Source organism: Onychomys torridus, chromosome 3, assembly GCF_903995425.1.
Source record: "Onychomys torridus chromosome 3, mOncTor1.1, whole genome shotgun sequence".
Lineage (NCBI taxonomy): Eukaryota > Metazoa > Chordata > Mammalia > Rodentia > Cricetidae > Onychomys > Onychomys torridus.
Window position 1 is genome coordinate 140,867,116 of NC_050445.1, and position 24,905 is coordinate 140,892,020.

General features: G+C 44.0%; 2 protein-coding genes across 4 annotated transcripts in view; both read right to left on the bottom strand.

Annotated features, from left to right (window-relative positions):
- The window catches only part of Dyrk4 (dual specificity tyrosine phosphorylation regulated kinase 4), a 37,203-nt gene extending 29,305 nt beyond the window's left edge, over positions 1 to 7,898 (bottom strand). The window contains exons 1-2 of the mRNA XM_036182551.1: positions 7,809 to 7,898; positions 2,687 to 2,780 (exon numbers count right to left, since the gene is read on the bottom strand). Coding sequence (XP_036038444.1) covers positions 2,687 to 2,780; positions 7,809 to 7,846 — 132 coding nt within the window. The 5' untranslated portion in view covers positions 7,847 to 7,898. The remainder of the gene's footprint in view (positions 1 to 2,686; positions 2,781 to 7,808) is intronic.
- Positions 7,899 to 10,542: 2,644 nt separating this feature from the next.
- Positions 10,543 to 24,863, bottom strand: Rad51ap1 (RAD51 associated protein 1). Of its 3 annotated transcripts, none has more exons than XM_036181806.1 (9): positions 24,746 to 24,863; positions 21,538 to 21,593; positions 19,871 to 20,009; positions 17,691 to 17,794; positions 16,102 to 16,188; positions 15,521 to 15,673; positions 14,332 to 14,493; positions 12,162 to 12,311; positions 10,543 to 11,588 (listed from the first exon to the last, which is right to left on the bottom strand). In XM_036181806.1, exons 1-9 carry the CDS (start codon positions 24,760 to 24,762, stop codon positions 11,443 to 11,445), a joined length of 1,014 nt encoding a protein of 337 aa, XP_036037699.1. In that variant the 5' UTR covers positions 24,763 to 24,863; the 3' UTR covers positions 10,543 to 11,442. The 3 variants fall into 3 exon arrangements, with proteins under 3 accessions (XP_036037699.1, XP_036037697.1, XP_036037700.1); XM_036181804.1 differs by having other exon boundaries at positions 15,521 to 15,676; XM_036181807.1 differs by lacking the exon at positions 24,746 to 24,863 and having other exon boundaries at positions 15,521 to 15,676; positions 19,864 to 19,981; positions 21,538 to 21,591.
- Positions 24,864 to 24,905: the final 42 nt, after the last annotated feature.

Below are 24,905 nucleotides of genomic sequence, written 5' to 3' on the forward strand. Positions count from 1 at the left end.
CAGATGCTTTTATTTGAAATGTTCTGTGATCATGACAAACTCTTCCTGTGAACCTTTTGTTTGCATTTAAACTACGAATGGATCACCCTAGATACCAGTGTGCCATGTAACAGAGCTAGAGCCGACTGACAAACAAGACCTTTGCTTTGTGTGCCATTTGGTTTTGTCTGGGATTTCTAACTCTCTGCAATAGCAAATGGTTGGTTTGGTGTTTTTTCCTTGGGCTTTTTGGATGAGGGATGATGTCTCTCACAAGAACCTGCTTTCTATTCAACAGAGAGGGAAATACCAAGATCTGCCAGCCAAAGAGTTCATGTTTTCATTAATACTTTCTTAATTAATTAATATCACTCATTAATACCACCATGCCCAGCTTTTGAAATTAATTACGTAAGTAACTTTAAAAAGCATCATTTACAGCACTCAGGAGGCAGAGACAGGTGGATCTCTGTGAGTTCAAGGCCAGCCTGGTCTACAGAGTAAGTTCCAGGACAGCCAGAGTTTCACAGAGAAACCCTGTCTCTAAAAACAAAACAAAACAAAATTTTAAAAAGCAACATTTAACAGATGCTTTTTTGTTTTGTTTTGTTTTGGTTTTGGTTTTTTTGTTTTTCGAGACAGGGTTTCTCAGTGTAGTTTTGGTGCCTGTCCAGGATCTCACTCTGTAGACCAGGCTGGCCTCAAACCTAGAGATCCGCCTGCCTCTGCCTCCCGAGTGCTGGGATTAAAGGCGTGTGCCACCACTGCCACCCGGTTTAGCAGATGCCTCTTAGCTCAGAGACAAAGAATAGTAAGATTAAAAATATGGGTTTGGCTTCTGGGTTGCAGTCCCTGTCCTTTCCCCCCATGAACTGGGGATTCTTGCTTGTTAACAGTTTCCCCATCTATAAAATGGGGAGAAGGAGAACACCTGTCTCTCAGGTTCATTTGTGAATCATCTCATCCTTGAAGTCAAGTTCAAGAAGCTTAAAACAATTCAAATTGCAAAGCTCATTGTGCTCATTGCTTTCTTGATACACACAGAAGGCCTGGCCTAGCTGAAAGGGAGAAAATTTCGTCTGGCTCATGGATTCAGAGGTTTTAGTATGTTATGGTAGAGAGGACACAGCAGAGCAATCCACGCCATGGGCTCCAAGAAGGGGGCTCAGAGAGCCTGAAGAGATGAAGGCCTTCTCCATTTCCTCCCTTTGGTGAAATGCTGGCACCTAACCTGTAGGATGGAGCAACCCACATTTAGCAAGGTGTTTCCCAGCTTAGTTAATTCTCTCTGGACTCCCTCGCAGATGTGCCCACAAGTGTACTTTTTGTAAATCTACTTTGGCCTTCTCAAACCAACCAAGTGTCAATGGGCGTTACCCAAGATAAGCCTACCTCACGTCAATTTGATACCCTCATGTCTCCTCAAACTGCCCCTCCCCCTCAAAAGGCTTATTCCCATCTAATAATGCAAACACATTCCATTCATTACCAAGAACTCTCGAAGTCTTAACAGTCTCAACATTATTTAAAAACCCAAGCCCAAATCTCTTCCTCCAGTCACTAGAAATACAGGTTTGTGTCACCACACCTGCGTGGATCCTTTTGGTGAGTTATAATCTTGAGGTGCTGGGTGGGGGGGTTCAATCAGTAACACTACTTGGAGGAGGTAACATGGAATCCTAGGTTTAGGGAGTTGACAAGTGGTCATTGGAGCTACCACAAAGGCTGCTAATCCTGGAGCCTCCAACCACGGAAGCAGGGGTGCACTTCAGGTCTCCACACCTGATGGGTCTGGTTAAGCTGCAAAACATTCTGAAATTCAACATTCAACAATGTAATATTCTGAACACACTGAATAGTACTAAATTGAAAAGTCTCCCCTTTACTTAGTTCATAGACGGTAAACATGGTTACTGCATCCTGGTCTAACTTCTGTGCTGTGCCTTTCATTTAGTTTTGTGACCAACGAAAAAATAAATGATGTCTTTGTCAGGAAAAGGAACATGTTTTCCAGAAATGATCTTGAATACTCATTGTGAACTATGGCAGAATGTTCTGAGGTAGTCCCAGGCAGACAGAAGGGAGAAGCAGCAACTGTGGACAAGTCATTGGCTGGGCTGCGTCTCCAACACAAGTCACCTGTTGGACGAAGGCCTCACAAGTCCGGCTGCTTTTCCCTTCAAGTCCACGGTGATGGGTAATCCTATCAACCTGATGGGATTCAGAACCACTCGGAAGACAAATCTATGCATAGTGCTGGGAAGATTCTTCCAGAGAGCTTCCCAGGGAAGGATCCACTCTGAATGTGGGCAGTGATGCTCCATGGGTTGCAGCCCTGGAATGAATAAAGAGGGAGCAAGCAGGACACCACCTTTCATCTCTCTGCTGACTTTGGATGTAGTATGACTAGGCACCTCAAGCTCCTGTCACCACGCTTTCCCCATCTCAGTGCACTGTACCTTCTAACTCAGAGCCAAAACAAACCCTTTCTCCTTCAAGTTGCTTTTTTTTTTTTTTCTTTTAAACTATCTTGCCATAGAAACAAGAAAAAGTCAGCACTGGCTCTACCATCTGACTGGGTCCTGTATATCTTCACCTAGTATCATATCCTCGAGGTGCTTGGGTGGGAGAATCCCCTTGGGTCCAGGGCTCTCCACATCTTCTGGGAGATATTTCCACTCTTCGTGTGGGACCTGATGGTGCTTACCTTCACAGAGGTAAAACTTTGCTTCTTCCTTGCTTTCAAAATTGGGAAGGTAGTCAAACTGCGCTTCCTCGGCTTGTTTCCATCCATCGGAGTCCTGCAGGAGAGAGAGAGCAAACAATAAAGTTGGCTCTGGGCATGGAGGCGTATACCTACAATACCAGAACTAGAGATCTGAGGAAAGAAAAACTCAAGTTCAATGCTACCCTGAGCTGCAAATGAAGACTCTGCCTCCAAGATGGTGGTGGTGGTGATGCCAATGATGATGGTGGTGGAAGTGGTATAATACAACAGCAAGGTGGCAATAGGGATACAATACAAATAAAGGCCTACACATTTGGGGATGAACTAAAGCAGAAGAGCTTAGAGAAAATCAGGGACCAGCCTACAGCAAGGACAAGCTCTGCTCCTCTTGGATTCCTTCTTGGGCTCAGGAAAGACAAGAGTGCAGTGGGAGAGGCAGGAGCCAAGAAGCAGGACGGCAAAGTTAGCCGGCAACAGTTAGTTACAAGGGCCAGCCCAGAGTCCATTTCCCTAGCTTACTGCAAAGCCAACCTCGTTCCCTTAGCACACCTTCCCCGCACCCATGATATGGACACACCATACATGGGGTGGGATAGTTGAGTGATTTAATGTCTCAGAAAAGAAAGGGAGAGCTGGTGTCCTGTCACCATTTTTTTTTTTTTTTTGCATCTTCCTCATTCAAAGCACAACTCAGTGAATAATTAACTTGCGCAAGATGAGAAAAAACTTGCATATGGTTATGGACTCTAGACAGAGCTGTGGTATATAAATGGAAGGCAAGTCTTGGGGAACTCTCAGGACATTTTTAGTTCTTTTTTTTTTTTTTGAGCTGAGGATCGAACCCAGGGCCTTGCGCTTGCTAGGCAAATGCTCTACCACTGAGCTAAATCCCCAACCCCATTTTTAGTGCTTGTTAGTCGTGGAGTACTGTCCTGCTGTGTCTCATGGAGTCCCTTTACAGTCTCCAGCTCTGGCAAGAGCAAAGGGGACTTAAAAAAATACAAGAAACGGGACAGAATGGAGATTAGCATAAAGTCATTATAGTTAGCTTTTGTAAACATTATAACCAGTCAGTAAAGGCTGCAGCACGGTTTTCATTTATTCATAGAACTGAAGACAAGACAGGTACACATGAAATATTTTAAAACAAGATTTTACCTCTCCATATCCAATAAGAATTTAAAAACATGACATATATACTTTATGGAATACGATACAGTTAGTTTTAAAATGAGGTGGGTCTTACAACACCCACAGCAAATGGAGTGAAACCAGTAGAACAGTAGGTCATAGGATTGCATACTTATCCAATAAAAGGCTTGATGCTAACATCTCCATCCAGACATCTAAAAGAATCTAGAAGGAGAGAACTGTTAAAAACTAGAACACAACACACAAAGATAAAAGACCTTCCTCCAAGGTTGGAGAACTGAGTGAGCAGAGAGGACAGAGTGAAGAGCAGGTGGGCAAAGGCACACACAGAGAACAAAGTATGAAGGATCATTCTCTGGCTTTCCCAGGAATTGCACGTATCCCTGAGACACATATATAGGTGAAGGGTCACATAGCCCAGGTTAGCCTTGTGGCCTGTGTTATCTTTCTACACTTGGGCTTACAAGATAGCTCTGTGTTTTAGGATCATCTCATGGCAATGCCATGGGGCACAGCTTGGAGGGACTTGGCTAGGAAGCCATTCTGTGAACCTATTGATGCATAGTGAGAGTCTCAGCAAAGGCAGAGACAGAGGGGACATCTGGACTAGGAAATAAACCAAGAGATGAAATAGGCAGAACTTTGGCCTTCAACTGGACACAGTGTTGGTCAGCTCCCAACACTAGGGAGAAATGAAGGCGTTTATCCTGTCAAGGTCCTGTACCACATCCTTTTTTGTCTACTTCACAAGAAAGATGGGGTGATGTAAAGTGCATCCTTCATATAGTTGTGGTTCTTCCCTCTGTTCCCCCCTTCCCTGGCAGCTGAAGGTAAAAAGCCAGACCAAAGTCTTCAGAGGGACCTTGGAGCCTCATCTCCTCATTGCCAAGAGGCCAGTGAGCCATTTGGTTTTCTCTGCAATCCATTCCCTCATCTGTAAAATGTTAAGACCAGACCAAATGAACTCTAAAGACCCTTCTAGTAATTTTAATTCTAATCCTACAATACACTGTCAGGCTGAACATACACACACACACACACACACACACACACACACAGAGAGAGAGAGAGAGAGAGAGAGAGAGACAGAGAGACAGAGAGACAGAGAGACAGAGAGACAGAGAGACAGAGACAGAGACAGAGGGAACTTAAATTATTTCTTTCTTTCCCTGTGATGATTCAGTGATGACCAAGAATTCTATTCTGTGTTTTCATTTATGCATTATCTGGCTTCTAATTGTAACACTTAAGTGGGACTCAAAACTTTGTAAATGTTTTTTAATCTTCAGAATATGTTATGAGGGCTTGGGATGTAGCTCAGCGGTAGAGCACATCATAAGGTCTTTGGGTCCATTGAAGCACAGTGCACAAAAATTGCAATGAGCTGAATAGAAAACAAATTAAAATTACTTAATATTTCCTTTGCATCTTATTGCAGGAATGACTGAAGATAATAAACTTAGCCCAGAGCTGGAGTGATGACCATTTGAAAAATGAATCTAAAATGTAAACGATGATCTTACACACAGATCAGAATTTCCTCCTCTCCTCATACCATTCTCTTTCCTCTTGGATTTAGCAGCACTTTTCTGTGTGAACTCCCTTTGTCAACAACGTTAGTGTCACTTGTCTTGGCAAGGTGTTGAAATTTTTGTCTTATCTTGATCCTGAGTCTCGTGGGGCCATGGATGGTGAGCTGGTATTTATTTTTTTCAATTCCTCATAAGCTTGAGCATGGTGATATGTCTCTATTAAAAACTCTTTGTACAAATTTGCTGAAAGAAGAGAAAGCTAAGAGAGTTTACATTAATTCACCAAAGAACTTAGAGCATCGGCCGAGTGCTAACAACTATGCTAAGTATGAAGGATGAAAGATAAGGAAAATGGATTTCTTGTTCTCAGGAAGTTTGGAATCTGGAAACCATGGAGGTGTCAGCATTACTGTTACTAAAATCCTATTGTGTGGAACTTTAAAAATTATATTTATAAAGGATAAATGATGTATAGGATAAAGGATATTAATGTCCAAAGGGAAAACATATCTCTTGAGGTTACCTAGTGTGATTTCATGATTTCTAGTGCAGGTGACAGTCCCTTGACCTTTGTGACCCTGGGGTTGTCTTTGGGGCAGATATGGTGGTGGAATAGGAGAGAGCGACTCTCCTCGCATTTCTTCAAACAGGGACATGATTATTTAAGTACTTCAGTGACACCCCTGACAAAGAAAATTCAACTCAGCCCTCCTACGTGAGTCCTTGAACCCCTCATGGTCCAGTGACTTAATTGTAAGAGCTGGAGGTTTGGAGAAACCCTCTCTTCCATGCCCTTATGTAGTGCAGGGACCTTTAGTCTCCCTGATAACCACCTGTCAGAGCTGGAGTGTTCCTGAGACAGTGAATGTTTTTCCCAACAGCCCACTTCATACTGAACTGTTAATTTACATATGGTAGGTTCTTGTTAAATATTTGTGAGGAGGGTAATTGATATTACACAAGATATTCTCCCCACCTCTCTTTGCTATCCTCAAAAAAGCACAAAACCCAAATCTATCCTCCTTTCTGCCCAAGAATTTTTGAGTGCTCAGGACATAAAAACTTGTTTTTCTCCCCTATGTGTACCCCACCCCAGGCAGCCTGTGGGGTTTTGCCCAAACTTCTTCCATGGTAGAGCATACCACAGGCATGGCAGATTAAGATTGCACTGTGGTTATTTTACTCAATTTGCTCCTTTTTCAGGGATCTCTTCTAAAGTGGCTACCATTTCCAGGAGTCTTGTGTTCTTATCATCACTAGCTCAGGCACTGTGTCTGTCTGTAGCAGCCCTTGATTGTTCTGGTGACTTGAGTACAGTCTACACGAGCCTTTTCCCCTTTTCAGCTGGTCACACCAAACTAACATGGGGGCTAGAGTCAGCTAAAACCACACTTTGCTGCCCCGGATCCTCCACATTTGAGAAGCATGTATTTTAGTTTGGGTGTAGACAACATGGAGTCGGAGAGGGTAAAGTCAGAGGAATGGTTGGCATACTGCCAGACAGACCTTCAGGTTCCCATCTTCTTATGGATGAAGACTGAAATTGAGAAGGATTAAGTCCCGGACCAGTAAGTCATGGCCCAGAATCTCACTCTGTAGCCCAGGCTAGCCTGACACCTGCTATATTACTCAGGCTGGCCTCAAACTTACTACCCATTCCTCCTGCTTCTCTGCCTCTGGATACTGAGATTACAGGCATGGGTCGCGTTTGAAGATTCCTTAGAATTCCAACCACCCGCATCTCAACTCTCAAGCAAGACAAAGGACATTCTTATGAGATGTTTCCACCAAAACTTAAGATTGTGGAAACTAATGATTTTTAAAACTTGTCTGAAAGGACGAAATTCCCTAAGCCCCAAGTGGCCTGGACATTTCAGATACTAAATGCTCAGAGTTGTGTGCCCACTACCTCTCAAAACAAACCATACTGCCAAAATTGGGGATTTTCGTGCAGTGCAAGCAAGTACCACTGATAAAAGTTGATCTGGGCATGTGGTCCCTCCACTCCTGTGTCAAAGGGCTGAGCTGTGTGTGTTTCTCTGTGTGTGTTTCTCTGTGTGTGTTTGTGTGGTGTGTGTATGTGACAACGACAGCCTCGAGCAGTGATGGAAAAGAATGAATGGTTTCAGGCCCCGAGCTGCTGGAGTCAGGCCCCGCCTCCCTGCCAGCACTCCGCGGGCGTCCCAGACCCCCTGCCCGCACTCGGCGGCGGGCCTCCCTAACACAAAGTTCCATTGGGAGGAGGGTCAGGACGCTCACCAGCGTGCAGCTGGAGAGGCCTGAAGCTCCTCTGCTTAGCGCACCCGGCCCAGCCCTCTCTCTTACTTCCTTCTCCCTTTCCACTTGCCCCATGAGGACCCAGCCCTAGCTGGCTCAGGGTTCGCGCCCATCGCAAGCCTCTTCTCCCCGGCGCTTACTCTGTCCCGGTGAGGGCAGGAAGTGGGAGGAGCTGCATCGGGCTGTCACAGACAGGGACCCCTGCAGAGGCTTAGGGTGAGCCGGCAGCCCAGGGAGGGCCACACCCTCCTCCCGTTGCTGTAGAAACGGCTCAGGCCCTTTTTGTGACTCTTGAGCTGAACAGGCTTACCCCAGCCAAGGCCCAAACTATCTTTCACATAAGCCAAAAGAATACATCTCCCCCTCATCTCGTTTTCTATCTATCTTCCCAATTCATGGATCAGCCAAGATAGGAAAGAAATTCCAGGACCCTGAGATTAAAGTTGGTTGGACAGACCACACTGGAACATTTCTAGGCCCCTTCAGAAACAGTATGTAGAAGTAGATTAAAGCCCTGAATAGAATTTCATTATGAGATGTCCATGAGTGTTTAGTCTGTTCCAAGTTTCAGAAAGCACCATATGGAATTATAAAGTGACAGTGGCTTGTTCTGAAGGGCTCTGATGCAAGGAGGGGACTCACTGGAAAGAAGCAGAGTTGAATTTTGAGTGTTCCAGTACTTAGCCATGGAACAAGCCAGTACCCGCCGCAGCTTGTGGAGGACAGACTGCCCTGTGTTTGTGCCGACTGTGAGCAGGGCTGGTTCATGCTGACTTAATTTTTCTTTCCTTTCTTTCTTTCTTTCTTTCTTTCTTTCTTTCTTTCTTTCTTTCTTTCTTTCTTTCTTTCTTTCCTTCCTTCTTTCCTTCCTTCCTTCCTTCCTTCCTTCCTTCTTTCTTTCTTTCTTTTTTTTTTTGGAGACAGTTTCACTATGTAGTTCGGATTGGCCCAGAACTATGTAGACCAAGCTGGCCTTGAACTGGAAGGGATGCACCCACTTCTGCTGGGATTAAAGGTGTGTGCCACCACATCCACTGTTCATGCTGATTTTGAGAATGCCGTGTAACAGTATGGATAAGCAAAGGAGTGAAGAGTAGAGGCGAGGGCACAGGTCAGTGATGTGTCAGAGGAAGGAATAGGGCAGATGAAGAGCAGCTAGCTTTGAGAAACCGGGTTGGTGGAACAGTGGTGGCTGGCTGTGAAGGTGAGTGAATGTTATAAATTCTAGAATTGCACTTGGGCACTTGGGCTAATGGTGCTGCCAGTAACTAACAGGAGCTATGCCCATTACTATTCTTTTCACAATAGCAAGGAAAAACTCAGCTAGTAGTATACAGCATAGTGGCATACAGACACTGGAAATTCACTCAGCTAAAGGAAAATGAAATTGTGAAATGTGCAGGAAAATGGATGGAACTGGAAAGATACTTTAAATAATGGAGCTCAAATAGCATGTTTTTGTTTTTGTTTTTGAAATGGGGATCCTAGCTTCTGTTATGGTGAATATGTGTATCTAGTAGGGGGAGGAAACATGGGTGAAGACCAGGAAGTAGAGGCCCATGAGACTGAAAACAAGAACGGAGTGCAGCCTGGGAGAAGATGGAGATAAGTGTGTGGGGGGTGGGTGGCAGGGAGTTCAGGGGGAGGATCACCTGAAAGGAAATATGAATGAAACCCACATATGGAAACCTGTCACTCTGTAAGCTTATTTTAAAATTGAAAGAAAATAAATGGGAGAAGAGGAAGGAGGGCAGGCAGGCAGGCTGGCTATTGAACCTGGAAAGATTGAAGAGAGAAGTTCTCAACCTATGGGTCTTGACTCCCTTGAAGCTGTCCAACAGGGGTTGCCTATGACCATTGGAAAATAGATATTTAATTATGACTCCTAACAGTAGCAAAACTAGTTATGAAGTAGCAGTGAAAATCATTTTATCGTTGGTGTCACGTGAGGAACCGTATTAAAGGGTTGCAGTATTAGGAAGGTTGAGAACCATTACTCTAGAGACTGACTTACATCAGCTATCAATGGCCTAGGCAATAGGTTGTGTTGTAAGCAACATGTAGTTAGTCTAAAGCCCAGACATGATTTCGTGGCAAGTGGGTATGGATAACACAAGACCAGAAAGCTGTAGTGGGCAGGGAGGTGCCGCATGAGCCAAAGGAGAAGAATGTTTTCAGGGCATGACTGGAGTAGGTAAGACTGGGTGAGGAAAAGGTAAGACGAGGCTGGCAACTGATGGTTATTAATGCCTGTAGCTAGGCAAGTTTTAACACATTGAGAATTCTTATTTAATGTGAGTCTGGGTGTATATATGTATGCATATGCACCACTGGAATGCAGGTGCCCATGGAGTCCAGAAGAGGGTGTTAGATCTGCTGGACCTGGAGTTCCAGGTAGTTTTAAGTCACTAGATGTGGGTGCTGGAAGTCAAATCTGAGTCCTCTGCAAGAGCAAGTAATCTTAAGCACTGAACCATCTCTCCAGCCTCTGAGGGAACTTTAAACACAAAAGTAATAATATGAATCACAAGAAAAACCAAGTCCCTCAAGTGAGGGCCAGTAAGTAGTTATTATCAGTTAACAGTGGCTATTGCTCAACGCATACATATTAACTCAGTACCAGGTAACTAGGTGGGTGTGGAGGCACCCACCACTAGGGAGGCTATGTCAGGATGACCTGGACTTCAAGAACACCCTGGGCTACATAGGAAGCCCTGTCTCAAATCACACAGAACACAAACTGAAGACTGGGGTTTTAAGAGGGATGGTGGAGCAGGTAAGGTGGTGAATGATAGTGTACGTATATACACGAGGTAAGAAGGAAACAAAGTAGGCAAAATAGCACAAAATAGGCAAAAGCTCATTTTACTCATAATTCAAAACTGCTTCTTCTCATGGTAACACAGATGTCTCACAGCTGAGAACTAAGCAAGGCACTGAACATTTTATGGTAAACATTAAATTTTTTACTAAAAAATGATCAGGAACAAGTTGATAGTCTCACCGTAAAAATAATTACTTTTACCAAAAATGAACCCAAAATTCCTGAAAAACTGTGTTAGCTACTACAGGGGTGACAAGTTGACAGCCAGTCTTCCAAGCTCTGGCTTCATCTAAAGTGATGAAGACTCCTCCCCCTTGCTTATGTTGACTACAGAAGACTCATTGACCAAAATGTAGACAGAGGTGCATACATGGTATCAAAGAACACATTTTTAAACATTTCCACTTTATTAAAGTTTTGACAATGAAGAGCTCATAAAGTATTACTAAATTCTACTTGCTGTACAATAACTATCTGTTCCCACGTAGGGAACATATACTGCAGTTATTATTTTAATAAATACAAAAGCAGAATCCTTACTAAGGACAACCTGGGTAAATAGCAAGCTAATAACAAACCTAAAGAAACACAGTAGTGAGACAGATTTCAGAAATGCCTCCTGAAGGAATCCAGATGCCCCCTTGCCAGACACTCTGAAGAGTTCAGTTAGGGTGTTATACACCAGACGGAGCTGGGAGACATATCATGTGATTCCAGATGTGCCAGAGCCAAGTGACAGTGACTTATGAACCATAAGAAAACACAACACATTCTTCAGGAGAGGCACCAGGAGAGCCCCCAGAACCCTCTGCTGAAGGACAGCAGAGCGTTGATGAGACCAGAATCACAAAACAGAGATCCTTCATGTGACTCATTAAAGGGTTCTTCCACGTGCAAGTTGAACACAACAACCAGCTTGCAGGACTGAGGGTCCCACAGGTCCTTTCCTGCTACTGTACTTGGCTACTTGTGGCATTTGGGTGCAAACGCTTAACTGGTGCTAGCCGGGAGAGGCCCAGGCGGAGGCTCTGACTTGGGGACTTGGTGGGTGCTCCTGCCAGAGGGCTGCTGCTGGAGCTTCGGCTTCCTGAGGCGGCTGCAAGGAAACACAGAGGCAAACAAGTGGTCAGGTATATTGTTCTGCTCTACAGAGCCCGTCAAGTACAGCCCCAGATCAAAAGAATGACCCACACTGGAGCCCAAGAACCCCAACTCCAAAACCTTCAGTCTTCAATTTTTCTGGCTGTGCAACAAAACATAAAAACAAGGACAAGTTTGCCATGGCATCTGTATTTGTTGCATGTTACAATGCTCAAATGCCCCAGGCCTGGAGACTCAGTGAAACTGTGGAGGTCAGCAGATCTTGAGGCAAAACTTTGTTGCCAGGAGAAAAAAAACAAAAAAACTTCACTAATGCCCCTTGACTCTGTGATAGTCAGGGATGTGTCTGCAGAGTTTTGAAATAAGAATGTCCATGTTTACTGCAGTTTTATTTATAGTAATGAAAACAAATCACACTCAACCTTGATGCCTAATAAAGAAACGAAAAACGCTGGTTTGGAAGAACATGAAATAACATTGGAATGGCTCACAGATAACTCCTGTGACTAGGAAAGAGCTATCACTGGCAGCTTTCTAAGCTGGTGCGCTTGATAGCAAGTTCCCATACCTGGTGGGACCCACTTGGGTCTCTTGCCTTCAGCTGAAGGGCTGCACATTTTTGCTGGTTTCCTAGTGGTCTCAGAAGAAAGACCAACAGCCTCAGGAAAGGATGGAGAGCCTGACTTGATGGCAGCTGGAGCCATATCTACTGAAGTCACTGAAAAACATAAAAGAAGGAACTGTCATATAGGAAGATAATGTTCAAGACTAACATAGATGTCTAAAAATGATGAAGTCTCATACCTTCCAAAAATTCAAAAGGCACAGATTCCCAATTTGAAAAAACAAAAAAGATCATTTACTGCCAGGTGGGGCAGTACCTGCCTGAAACCCAGTACTCCAGAGGCTAAGGCAGGAGGATCTCAGACTCAAGACCAGCGCGGGCTACAAAGTGAGATGGTCTCAGACCAAACACCACTTACAACAAGCCTAAGGACCACAACTTTGGATGAGCATTTCTGTGCCTGCCAGGCTGTGTCAGATGTGAACTTTCGCCCTTTATGACAACTCCCACCTCAGGATCACTGACCCACTATCAGATAGGCGAACAGAGAGGTTAAGCAATTTGCCTGTCGTTTGATAGCTGTTGTTAGAGCCTATATTAGAAACCAGGTTTGACTTCAAAGGTCAGGAAGGCTCGGGAGGGAAGGACCTTGGAACCTCGTGTGTTTAGGAGGTGTAGAGGAGATGATCACAGGCGGAGCCGAATCATGGCTGAGGGGAAAGATGAGTAAACGGACCTTTTCTTGGCAGAGAGAGTAGAGCATGCAATGCCCAAGCACAAGCTCCTGTACTAGTTTAGTATGGGTGGAGCAGCAATCTGAAGGGTGGGAAAGCAGAAGAGTACAATCAGGGGACTGTCATGTACCCACAGGCTGTGGAAAGGAGTCGGGCTGTTCACAGTATTAAGTCTTCTCACAAGTGACATCCACATTAAAAACTTCTTACTGGAATGTGGTGATATGCTGTATATCAAATAAAGCTTGCCTGAGGATCAGAGGACAGAGCCAGCCACTAGATTAAACATAGAGGCCAGGCAATGGTGGCACTCACCTTTAATCCCAGTACTTGGGAGGCAGAGATCCATCTGGATCTCTGTGAGTTCTAAGCCACCCTGGACTACATGAGATTGATCCAGTCTAGGGGACAAACAGAGCCAGGCAGTGGTGGCACACACCTTTAATCCCAGTATTTGGAAGTCACAAGCCTTTAATCCCAGCACTTGAGATCTCACATCTTTGCTACCAGTATTTGGGAAGCACACACACACCATTAATCCCAGCACTAAATAGGAAGTAAACCGGCTGCGTGGAGAAAGACATATAAGGTGTGAGGAGACAGGAACTAGGAGCTTTCGGCTGAGGACTCAGAGGCTTGCAGTCTAAGGATTCATAGAGATAGGATCTCACATTTGGCCTGAGGATTCCATAGTGGTGAGAAGTTTCTCTAGTGGCTTGTTCCTCTGTCTCTGATCTTTCAGCATTTACCCTAGTATCTGGTTCTGGGTTTTTATTATAAGACCATTTAGGATTCGTGCAACAAGTCATAGTGTTAAGACACTTGCCAGAAGACTGAGGTAAGAAGATTGAGAAAGCAAAAAATTGGTATGAATAAGTAAAACAAATTTGATTAATAAAAGTAGCATTTTGTAATAATCTATTAGGTAATACAGGCTCAAAAATAATCTAACTTTTGAACATAAGAAACAGGTGTTCCATGTCCAAGTTATCACAAATTCTCACTGTAAAAAACCACGCTAAGATGTTAAAATGGGTCCTTAAAACAGAGATCATGTCATGCAGGAAAGCAAGGACTTAAGCTCACGCAATGTTCATGATGAAACATCCAGACAGCATGGTCCAGCCTCTAACTGAGCAAACCTGGGATGGAGCTCCTGACCCTCACTCATGTGCACAAATCCCAACATATGCTGAGATGTTCTCCGTGCTCCGATGGTAAGGTGTGGGTGCAGAGCGTTTTCAGGGATGGCTGCGTGCCAAGGGGTGGAGGGTCCCTACTCATGCTCCTGTGGCTGCTAGGGCTCTGCGTTCTCAGCTCTTCTCCCCCCACGACTCCTTCTAACCAGAGGTGAGCATCAGCAGAGTGCCGCAGGGACAAAGGAAGCTCCGGAAACAGCCAAGAGGACTCTGCAAAGGACGAGTGGGGGGCAGGCCTACCCGACGCCTCACACTCGTGTTCCGACTTCCTTTCTTTCCCCACTGCAGGCCTTCTCTGCACTGCTTTCTTCTTCGTTCCTTTAACTTTGCGTTTTCTCACTGCAAATTCGTCATCACTTTCTTCGCTCTCATCAAAATGAGATTCACTTTCCGAATCTTCATCTAAAACAGAAGATCACATGTTCTGCCTTTGCTCTCAAAACTGAGACTTCCATTGCCTCATCTGCAATGGCCTCACAGTCACTCAACACATTAAGGATGCTCTTCCCTCTGTGAAAGCACAGTTTCTAACCTCAAATGTCAGCCTCTCCTGACCCCAAATAACAGGTCCCATGTCACTCCCACCAGCCTTTTATAACCTCCTCATTCCTTCTTTGTGGTGCTTTATTTCCTAGTCCCAGGGCTCAAACCCCGGAATCCACACTTGCTAGACAAGTGCCCTGGCACTGAGCTGCCCGAGCCCTTCAGCTTGCATACCACAACTCTCAAGACACTATGTATGTGTTTACCGTCTGTGACCCCTCATTAGAATTTGAACAGTTCGCTCATTACGATCTCCCTAGTATCTAGAATATAGTAAACATCATAGGCATCAAGTATTTGTTTAGTGAGTGTTGATGAACAGGGTTACGACGACAGAAGGTTAAATCTAAAATGCTGTATCTGATTGGTATTATTGTACAGACTTACTCTTTTAAATTTTTAACACATTACAGTGTTGTCAAAGTCACCATATTTCCCCCTTGCCTTCATTTCTACTAAGTCTGAAAACAACTAATAATAACATTGTTTCACACCACTTTCAACTCAAAATACTTCCTAAGTTTCTGCTAGTTACAGAAAAAGCTGAAACCTGTTAGAACAGGTTAAGAGTTGCTCCACAGCTAGTGGCAGCCACCTGCCTCTTCAGCCGCTTCCCCCAGAGTCCCACTGACTGTGCTTGTCTGCCCCACTGCTCAAGCCTTTCCCTTGGTCAGAAGTGTGACTTCATCCCTGGCGGCCGGCCTGTCCAGACAGGGCTTAAAGGTTATCCCCTGGACAGTTTTTCCCTCTGGGGCTGAGCTCAAATGAACTGGTCTAGGAGTTTATGGACTTCAAAGGCTCAATACGGTGCTTTGCATACATCCTGCTCTCAAAGAAGTTTTTACTGCATTCCCAGAGGACTGACTTGAAGCAGGGTGTAACTCACCAGCTGTACTGTCCAGCTCAGCGTCATCAACATCACTGCCATCACTGCCTTCCGAGAGCGCCCTCCTCTGCCGCTGAGACCTGGCTTTAGATGTTGTTTTTTTCTCCCCTTCACCACTGCTGGCGTCCCCCTCCTCTCCGACCTTGTCCAAATCTTCTGGAGACAGGAACATCAGTGAGAACTCTGGGCAGGCTCTAGGACCTCTGCTCCCAATAACACACAGCACAGGCCACGCTGGGATGAAGTCCATCGTCTCCCAGCAATAGCCTCTGCTTTTAAGGGTTACTCTGAGACCCCTAGAGTCATTGCCAAAGAACTTTCCAGCTGGCACTGGGAAAATGCAGCCCTTGAGTGGTCACCCATTGTGAACGGAGGGCCTGAGTAGTCACAACTGTCATGGAGGGAAGAAAGGAGGTCTGCAGTCAGAAAGAACAAGACTAAAGTATAAAGAAACAAAGACCAGGAGAGAGAAAGGCTTGGGACATGGGAAGACTTTGTTCTAGCTATAAACACAGGAATTTAAAACAAGTTAGAAAATAGAACTGTGAAGGAAAAGAACTGTTATTAACATCAAAACGTACCTGAATTATCACTGGTTCCACTGCAGTTAGAGACAGCAGGAGACTTCTCTGTTATCTCTGCTTTCCTATTGCTGTGTTCGTCAGTGCCTAGCACAGGAGGTAAGCAAAGAGCTTCAGATGCATCCTAATCAGTGTCTAAAAAGCAGGAAGATGACCAAGGAACCATATGAACACACAACCGGGAGGAGCCATCCTGGACTCTCACCAGCCCAGTGGTTTAACTTGGAGGAGCTAGCATATGGCACCAGTTTGGGTTCTACAATAAGACTGGGGTTCATCGTTGGATTCCATATGTAAACTTTCCTATCTTCTCTAGATTTAATTTCCCTGTCTGTAATATAAAGATAACAATGTCTTATGTGATTATTGTAGAAGATTAAATTCAAGTGGAAACTGCTTTTTATATGACCAGTACAGTCAGTAAATGTCAGGTGGACAGACCCATGCTCATGCTGTCCCACAAGCTCACATATTTGAACACTTGAGCCCCACTGCTGAAGGAAGGAAGGAAGTCACTGGAGGCCTCTGGAGTTTATAGGCTCAGTCCCTTCCAGTTCACTCTCTTGGCGCCCTCCCTGGGTGTGAACAGAAATGTGACCAGGCAGCTTTCTGCTCCCACGTTGCTGCCACGCTCCCACGCTCCCCTGCCTGCCACCGTAGACTCTTAACTCTCTGGAACCCCAAGCCAAAATAAACAGCTTTTGGTCTTTTATCACAGCAGCAGAAAAGCAACTGATGCAAACTCTTTCCAATCATCACAACCCACAAGTGGTGAAGTGCTAGAGTGTTTGCACAGTATATGCGATGCCCTGGATTTCAGCCTTAGCACCATAAAACTAAACCAAACCAAACCAATCTCAAGAACTTAGGAGACCTTTAAACAACGATATCGATAACAGTAAGTCCCTAGGCTGTGAAGAGCATTACTCAGTGAGGAGTGCTACTTCCAAGAAAAATGCCTGCTATACACTGCAGTCTTGTGAGGTGAGGTCTAATCTTCTAATTTTAGATACAGGACATGACAACACTCTTGACATTCCTGATTCCTGACTAACAGTCTTCCTAATCAAAACAGCTGATTACTAAAGAGGCAACATTAACTTAAAGTAAAAGCCTCATCTGTATCATCATATGCTACAAGGTTACAGAAAAAAAAATTCAGAAGTGAAAAAATCACAGAGAAATCTAGAAGTCATACTATGAAGTCTACTGAACTGTCTATGAATCTTAGTAGATAACACAAAGTATCACCATTAGGTCATGTTCAAGAAACTGATTTAAAAGACAAGGAACTGGACTGTTAGGACTGTCCCACTCATTTTATCAAGACTGGACTCTTACTGCACAGCATCAACTTTTTATGATAGCAGTGTCGCACACATACATCTCTGCTTGACACACAAAGGAGCCTGGGACTTACACTGTGAGGTTGGCTGATTGATATAATAAAAAGTTGAATCCACAGGGGCTCTCTGCCAAGTGCTCTTTTTATAGATCAAATCGTGTTCTTTCCTCTGTGAAATACCCTAAAAAGTATTTACAAAAACTATAAGACACTTTTAAAGATAAACACACAGAAATAGAATTACTTTTCTCTTGAGACTTCTGGTTGGTGACTGTTGGAAGTTCCTTCACAGATAAAGCCAGGGCAACTTCTAGGCCTCGCTGGAAGACCTTGTCATCTAAAGCCATCCTAAAATAGACATGTAAATAACAATGGGGTTTTAATTTCAATTAGAGCACTAATTCCACTAAATCTAAAAAGCAAGTTTCAGATTTTCCTATATTAGTACTTAAGAGCAGCTACCTTCCAAAAATGTTCCTAAAGTGTCCTTGACTGACTGAGACTCTTAAAATGTAGCAGGGTCCTGCTATCCACAGAGTACGGGTGTGGCAGGAGTAGCCTGCACCTCTGCTGACTACTGTTCTTCTAACTGCCCTTTCTCTTCACTATCAGTTCTGCCTACAAAGCTCTGGTCTACCCCAAGACAGACTCAGTTCTCACATCACTCCCACCCAGAAATCTCCTCATCTCATCCACTGCTGTCTACCTCTGTTCTCCCAATTTAGATTTTAACAAATATTTCACTCCACACTATGTAAAGATACTATTCGGGGTGGAATACTAAACGTACCCTCAAGGAATCTTCTAGGTGAATTAGGAAGGTGGAGAAATAAGCCATACCAATAATTTGCCCAAAAAAGGGCAGACTGTAAAGCCCTCCTGCTCAAGTTGACCTATAATGCTAATGATTATAACAGGAAAACACAAAGGCAGATGAGGAAAAACCTGAAGAACTTACTTTTTTTTACTCATGTATTTTTTTTTTAACTCATGTATTATAAAATAGTTTTCTTCTTCTTCCTCTTCTCCTTGGGATAGGACATCATGTATCCTAAGCTGCCCTCAAACCTTAGCAAAGTATAACCTTGAATTTCTGGTCTTCCTGCTGAATAAAATCCAGAATTCTTACACAGAGGGCAAGAACTCTACCACTGAAGCTACATCCACTGCTCCATAAAATTCACCCCTTTAGAATAGATAATTCAGCAGCTTTTAGTATCTTCAGTGTTTTGAACTCACCGTCTAATTTTAGACCACTTCATTACCCATCACCACCAGCAGCCATTCCTGATTAAGCCATGCTTGCTGGTTTTGTGTCAACTTGACACACTGTGGAGTCATTTTGGAAGAGGGAGCTTCAATTGAGAAAATGCCCCAACAGATTGACCTGTGCATAAGCTGGTGGTGGACATCCAGTCGCTTTCCTATTTTTAATACTATGAATGTTGCTATAATCATTGACATAGTTTCAGTTTCCTTGGGTACTACCTAAGCTATGCATAGAATAGTCCTATGTTTAACAGAATGAAGACTGCTAATCTATTTTCTTGGGTACCTGCACCATTTGACAACCCCATCAGCAATGTCTGAAGGCTCCGATTTTGCCATATCTTCATTAACACTTATTAACATCACCTAGTGGGTGAGAATTACCCATTTCTGTTTGCCTTATAGCTAATAATGCTGTACATCTTTTTATGTGTGTACTGATTACTTCTGAACCTTTGGAGAAATGCTCACTCAGAGTTTATACATTGAAATTGGACTATCAGCCTTTTTTTACCGTAGAGCTTAAGTTCTTTATATACTTTGAATGCAAGTTACTTAAGTTGTATCTGCAAATATTGTCTCCCACTCATGGGCTGAGATTGTCTTATATTTAAAATTCTATCCATGACATTCAAAAGTAGAAACAAACAGTAGAGCATGACATTTCTCAATGCTAATTAACTTTTCACAGAGGAACCCATGACAGTAAAACATTACCTATTCATATCCTTTGTGCATTATAATTTTGGGGTCTCTTAGGACTGCTTTCTCCCTCTTGGTACCAAATGATGAGATGTGAGGGTTAGTCTAGACACTATAGGACAAATCTCAGTAGGACAGAGAGAAAACACCTTTTATCTATGGTAACACTGCCCTTACCCTTCCTTTTAACAAAGTAGCTTTGTGAGATCTGAAGGGGCAGAAATAGGCAGAGGGTCAGAAACATTATTATTCAATGTTACACAAATGTACTAATAAAAAGAAAAGACTCAGTTTTTTGCTTTAATGCTTGTGACTTTTTTTTCGAGTCAGAAAGCACTTAATGGCACCTCCCTGCGCTGCAAACAACACTCACCACCTGCTCAATCCCCATTTAAACTGAGGTGTTGAGTGAGCAAGTCTGACCCCATGTGTTTTCTGGGTCTTACCTCTCACCTTTTTTTAGGGGCATTCGCTGGTAGGATGTCTTCTTTTTGGAGAGTCTTCAAGCTAGGCTTTGGGTTGTCCTGCTTTAACTCCTTTGGCACGGTTTTGGGCTTTTTGTTTCTAGGCATGGTTGAAGAAATAAAATCGTCTATTTTTGCATAAATTAAAAAAAAAGGAAAATTATTTTCTTGGCAGCTAAAGTTCATTACTGTCTATCTACATTTTATGCATAATCATGTTTAATTTCTGCCTTAAAAATCAATAAAAACAACTTGTCTCTACTTTCATTCATCTCCCAAGATGAATGGCAGCCTGAATATAAAAAAAAATCAACCTATCAAAAATAAGTTCACTGAATACTACAAAGGTAATTTAAGACAGTTCACAAATGTCAGACATAACAATTAACCAAAACCCCACAGAACCATTAGGAAATTGTAAAAATTACCTCCCAAGTGGAAGGAAATCATTAACTAAATGTCACAATGTAGCCCAGTATGTTACAAAGGTACATCACTAGTAAAAAATCAAGCCTAGAAAACAGGAAGCACCACTGGTGAGGCAGTGCAGCTTCACAACAGCAGCTGCTGTCTAGCTGATGCTGAAGGCCTTCCTATGATCTGATCAACTCTCCCCCACCCACTGCTGCTTCTCACAGCATTTTCTGTCCTATAAATCCTCAAAACTCCTGTGGTTCTTCTCAGGATACTCAAGAAAACCCATGTATGACACATAAATGTATACCTGCAGGATCACATACTTTTTAACAGAATTTGTTAACATATATTTCTTTCATGCTTCCACATACAGAAATATAACTTTCTGCACATTCCACCCCATCTGGTATCATGAACAGAACCGGCAATCTTTAAGTACCTGGTCACATACCTTTGACAGTAATAGAAAGCTAAAAGCTATCTGCTAGACTTTTTTCTCAAGTTACAGACACACTTAATACAAAAGAGATTTCTCTGAACAGAGAAATTATTAAAGTATTTGACTTAAAGGAATCTATGGAGGTCTGGGTAGGAAAATATGTGGAATATATGTCACTGTGACTGGTTTAATAAAGAAGCTAACTGTTCAATAGCTGAACAGGACAAGGTTAGCCTGGGAGAACCAGACAAAGGACTCTGGAAAGAAGAAGAAGAAGGGCAGAGCCAGGAGTCGCCAGTGAGACACAGAGAAGAAACAGAAGGTGCAAGATGAAAGAGAGGTAAGGCATGTGGCAGAATGTAGATTAATAGAAATAGGTTAATTTAAGTTGTATGAGTTAGTGTAACAAGCCTGAGCTATTGGTTAAGCTTCTATAATTAATAGTAAGTCTCTGTGTTGATTATTTGGGAACTGGCAGGTGGGAAAGAAAAGTCTGCCTACAAATACAGCTTACTTCTAGGATGAGACTATAACTCAGTGGTAGAGTATTTACACAGCACGTGGGAGGCCCTGGGACTGATTCCCAGCACATAAACACACCACATACAGAGGAAAAATATCCTACTACAAATAAATTGTAATTAAATGAAATGTTTCTCAAACTTTGATTAAGTTTTAACAACGAAAACAAACATAAAATGCTTTCAGGGTCTAATTTTTCCATATCTAACTCATGAATAATAACCCCTGAGGAAATAAATTTCTCAATCTGTTAAGCAAAAGTAAATATCTCTACTTACCATCAGAGTCACCACCAGAGTCCTCAAACTGTGAGTAATTGACTGGTTTTTTATTTCTATGATCAAGACAGAAAATTTTAATACAAATATTAATTTTTTACCCTCACCGTTCTTAATAGTTTTGAAAAGAAGGATAATGTGGGTGGAGTCTATTAAAAGTACTTCCATCCAAAATGTTATTTGTATTTAACACAAGAACTTAGCATTAGCTGAAAAGCCAAAACCATACCTAATACACATGGATGTGAAAAAAAAAATTAATTCAGGAAACCCCCAACATAAGAATACAAATAATTATCAGTTAAAACTTATATTCTATTGAGTGGCTACTGCACATTCATAAATTCCTCTGTGCTTATTCTTTGGTTGCACTATAAATTCTCTCTCCAGTTTTACCCATACGTTAAAAAATCCCTCAGAGGTAGAGTCATAGTGGTTAAGAGTATATATTGCTCCCTCAGAGGATCTGAATCTGATCCCCAGCACCCATGCCAGGCAGCCCACAACCACCTGTAACTCCAGCTCTAGGGGTAAAAACCCTCTGGCTTCCTTAGGCATTTGCACTCACATATACATACCCTCACAGACAGACACACACACACTTAAAAATAAAATAAATATTTAAAAGAAATCTCTCTGCAATACAAAACAAAGTTTTTTAATGGGATGGACACTTTAAAACAGCTTGTCCCCATCATCCTTGTAGGAATTAAAGTAGGTGGAGGAAAAGGACATTCAATGTGAAAAGGTTAATTTCTCTCTTCCAGGAAAGAAATGTGAAGTTGTCCAGTTTCTCTTCTGTCGTCTACTGAACACCCTGTGTAGACAAGCGTGCTTATCAGTTGCCTGCTCTTTCAGGCAAAACTGGAGTTCTGTGCAAGAGGCTTGTCTAGCTCCTCCTTCGCACTCACAGGCGTCTCCTTTGGAGAACCACTGTGTGTACTTCCCATGGCCTCACACTCATGGAAGAGACAGTGTTCACGTCCTCTCAGTCTCCAGAGTTTAACAGGCACATGAAATATGCCAACATCTTTAAAAACTCTGGGACAGAAAATTAGTAAATCAAACCAAAAGCCTCTGAAAGGTAAGTACACTCAGATTGAGTTATAACACACACATCAATTCTTATTAATTCATGAAACAAACTACCTATTGTATTCTGGAAAGTCAGTAGGGTGAGAGCTATGCAGAAAACCATTACTTTTTAAAATGATTTTTAATTACGTGCATACTTGTGTGCCTATGTGCAGGCATATTCATATGAGTACAATGTCTGTGAAGGCCAGAAGAGGGCACTGGATCCCCTGGAGCTGGAGGAGCTGTGAACTGTGGGATGTGGGTGCTGGGAAGAGCAGCAGACACTCTTTCTTTTAACTAGTGAGCCATCTCTCCAGCCCATGAATGCTTCTCTTTTGAAAAATCTGAGTATGTGGCCATGGAAACCACAATAACTGCTACCACCCCAGTTTGACGGCACTGCCAGTGTGAGTCGAGGTGCCAGTAGTCCTACGGCCACCGGAGTGCAAAGGACTGAAGAGTGCTGGCAACCCATGCTTTGGTTTCACTACAACAGCAGTGATGATCCAGTGGTGCCCAGCCAGTAAAGTTCACTGCTGTGCAGTCCGGAGGACCTAACTTTGACCCCTGGATCTATGAAAAGGTGGAAAGAGAGAAGTGACTCCAAAGTTACCCACTGACCTCCACATTCAAGACATGGAAAGTGTACCACCATCCCCACCCCTATCATGTACACAAAATAATAATTTAAAAAACCATACACACAGACCATAGTCATAATCTCACAGGCCTGAGGATTCAGGGGACCCTAGAAGCCTGTAGACCACACTCTAACTACTACTCTGCCAAATAACAGCATTACGCCTTCACTATCTGCATGCCTATCCCCTTTCAACTTTACCATGTCAGAAACAAAAATCTAACCCTACCTTCTAAACCTCATTATCTTAGCTTTCCCCATCTCAGTCAATACAAAGACCACCCACTATTAGCTCAGTCCATAAGTAGTCAACCTTGAGTCTTCCCTTGTTTCCTCACCCCCACCCCTCACCTACTTGACAGAAGTACCTAAGCTCGACCTCCACATCCACACACTGTGCCAAATCACAATCCGGCCACTCCTGCCCCCACTCAGGGACGGCCAACAGCCAGTGACCTTTATAAAGTAAAATCAGAACAACCCCACCCGCCTCCACTAAAACGACTGATTTCCCACTGGTCTAGAATAAAACCCGAACTCCTTTCTAAGGCCTGCAAAGCCCGACCTACTTTGGCATCTAACTACTTATCTGAGTTAATGCTCGACAATTCTCCTCCATGCCTGTGACTACCACATCTGCAATGTGTCTCTCAAACATGGTCAAGCTCAGGGCCTTGGCTTCTGTGTCATCTACTGACAGTGCCTCTTGTATTTTTGCCTAGATGACCCTCTCACTCCGTTTAAAGTGACGCTTTCCTCCTTCCTACTATGTTACATTGTGGTGTTTATTTTGCCCCCGGCCCATCCTCGACTCGAGTGTAACCTCCAGCTCTTAGTACAGTACAGAACTAAGTGAATTCAGTAAGTTTATTTTTGTTTGGTTGTGCAGTACTGGGAAAGATCGAACCTGGGGCCTCTCACGTACTGGGCAATCACTCCACCACTGAGCCACAGCCTCAGCTACACTCAGTACGTCCACGAAACGGATGGATGGCCTAGCATCCCAGCTGTGATCGCGGAGAGCAACTGTACTATGGGCAGCCGAGAGGAACTGGAGAGGAACTGGAGGCACGTGACTGGTCACTACTAACTTACAAGCTGGATGGTTCGGTTAAATGGGCCCTTCTGCCTAGGGGGGTGGGGGGGTCGACGGCCATAAAATAGGCACGCCTGCTTTTTCCGCACGGCGGGGTTGCAGTGCCCAGCACAGGGCGGCCACCGACGTGGTCGCTCGCTGCAACGCGAAGCGCGGTGCAAACGCCAGCCTGCCCTGTCTCTCTGGAATAGGACGGGTCAGCGGGCCACAGCCGCAAAGGGAAGCGGCGGGGCGGAAGGCAGGCGCCAGGCCGGCCACCCCGAGCTGCGGCGACGATCCTCCCCGACCGGCCGCCCTCGGTCGGACCCGGCCCCTCCCTCAACCCTGCAGGACCCTGGCCTCCAGCGGGCCCCCGCGCCTCCTCCCCGCCCCGCGGGGCGTCACCAACCGCGCACCTGGTAGGGCGCACCATGGTGCCCTTCCTCGGTTTAGCGCTGCAGAGTCCTGGAGCTGGAGAGCAGCCGAGGCGGTTTCAATTCCCGCCCAAAACCAGACATCGCGCGGCTCCCGCCCCGGAGCCCCAGCCCGCCAATCACCGCTCGCCTGCCCGAGGCG

Bases quoted from the DNA above. Each gene is read 5' to 3' on its own strand.
- Rad51ap1 (XM_036181804.1), bottom strand. The intron at 15,677-16,101 runs GTACGTTTTGAT...TCCTGTCTCCAG, and splicing joins TGGAACCAGTGATAATTCAG to AAGATTTGGACAAGGTCGGA. The intron at 11,589-12,161 runs GTATGGGAACTT...GTTTCCTTGCAG, and splicing joins ACCCAAGTGGGTCCCACCAG to CCGCCTCAGGAAGCCGAAGC.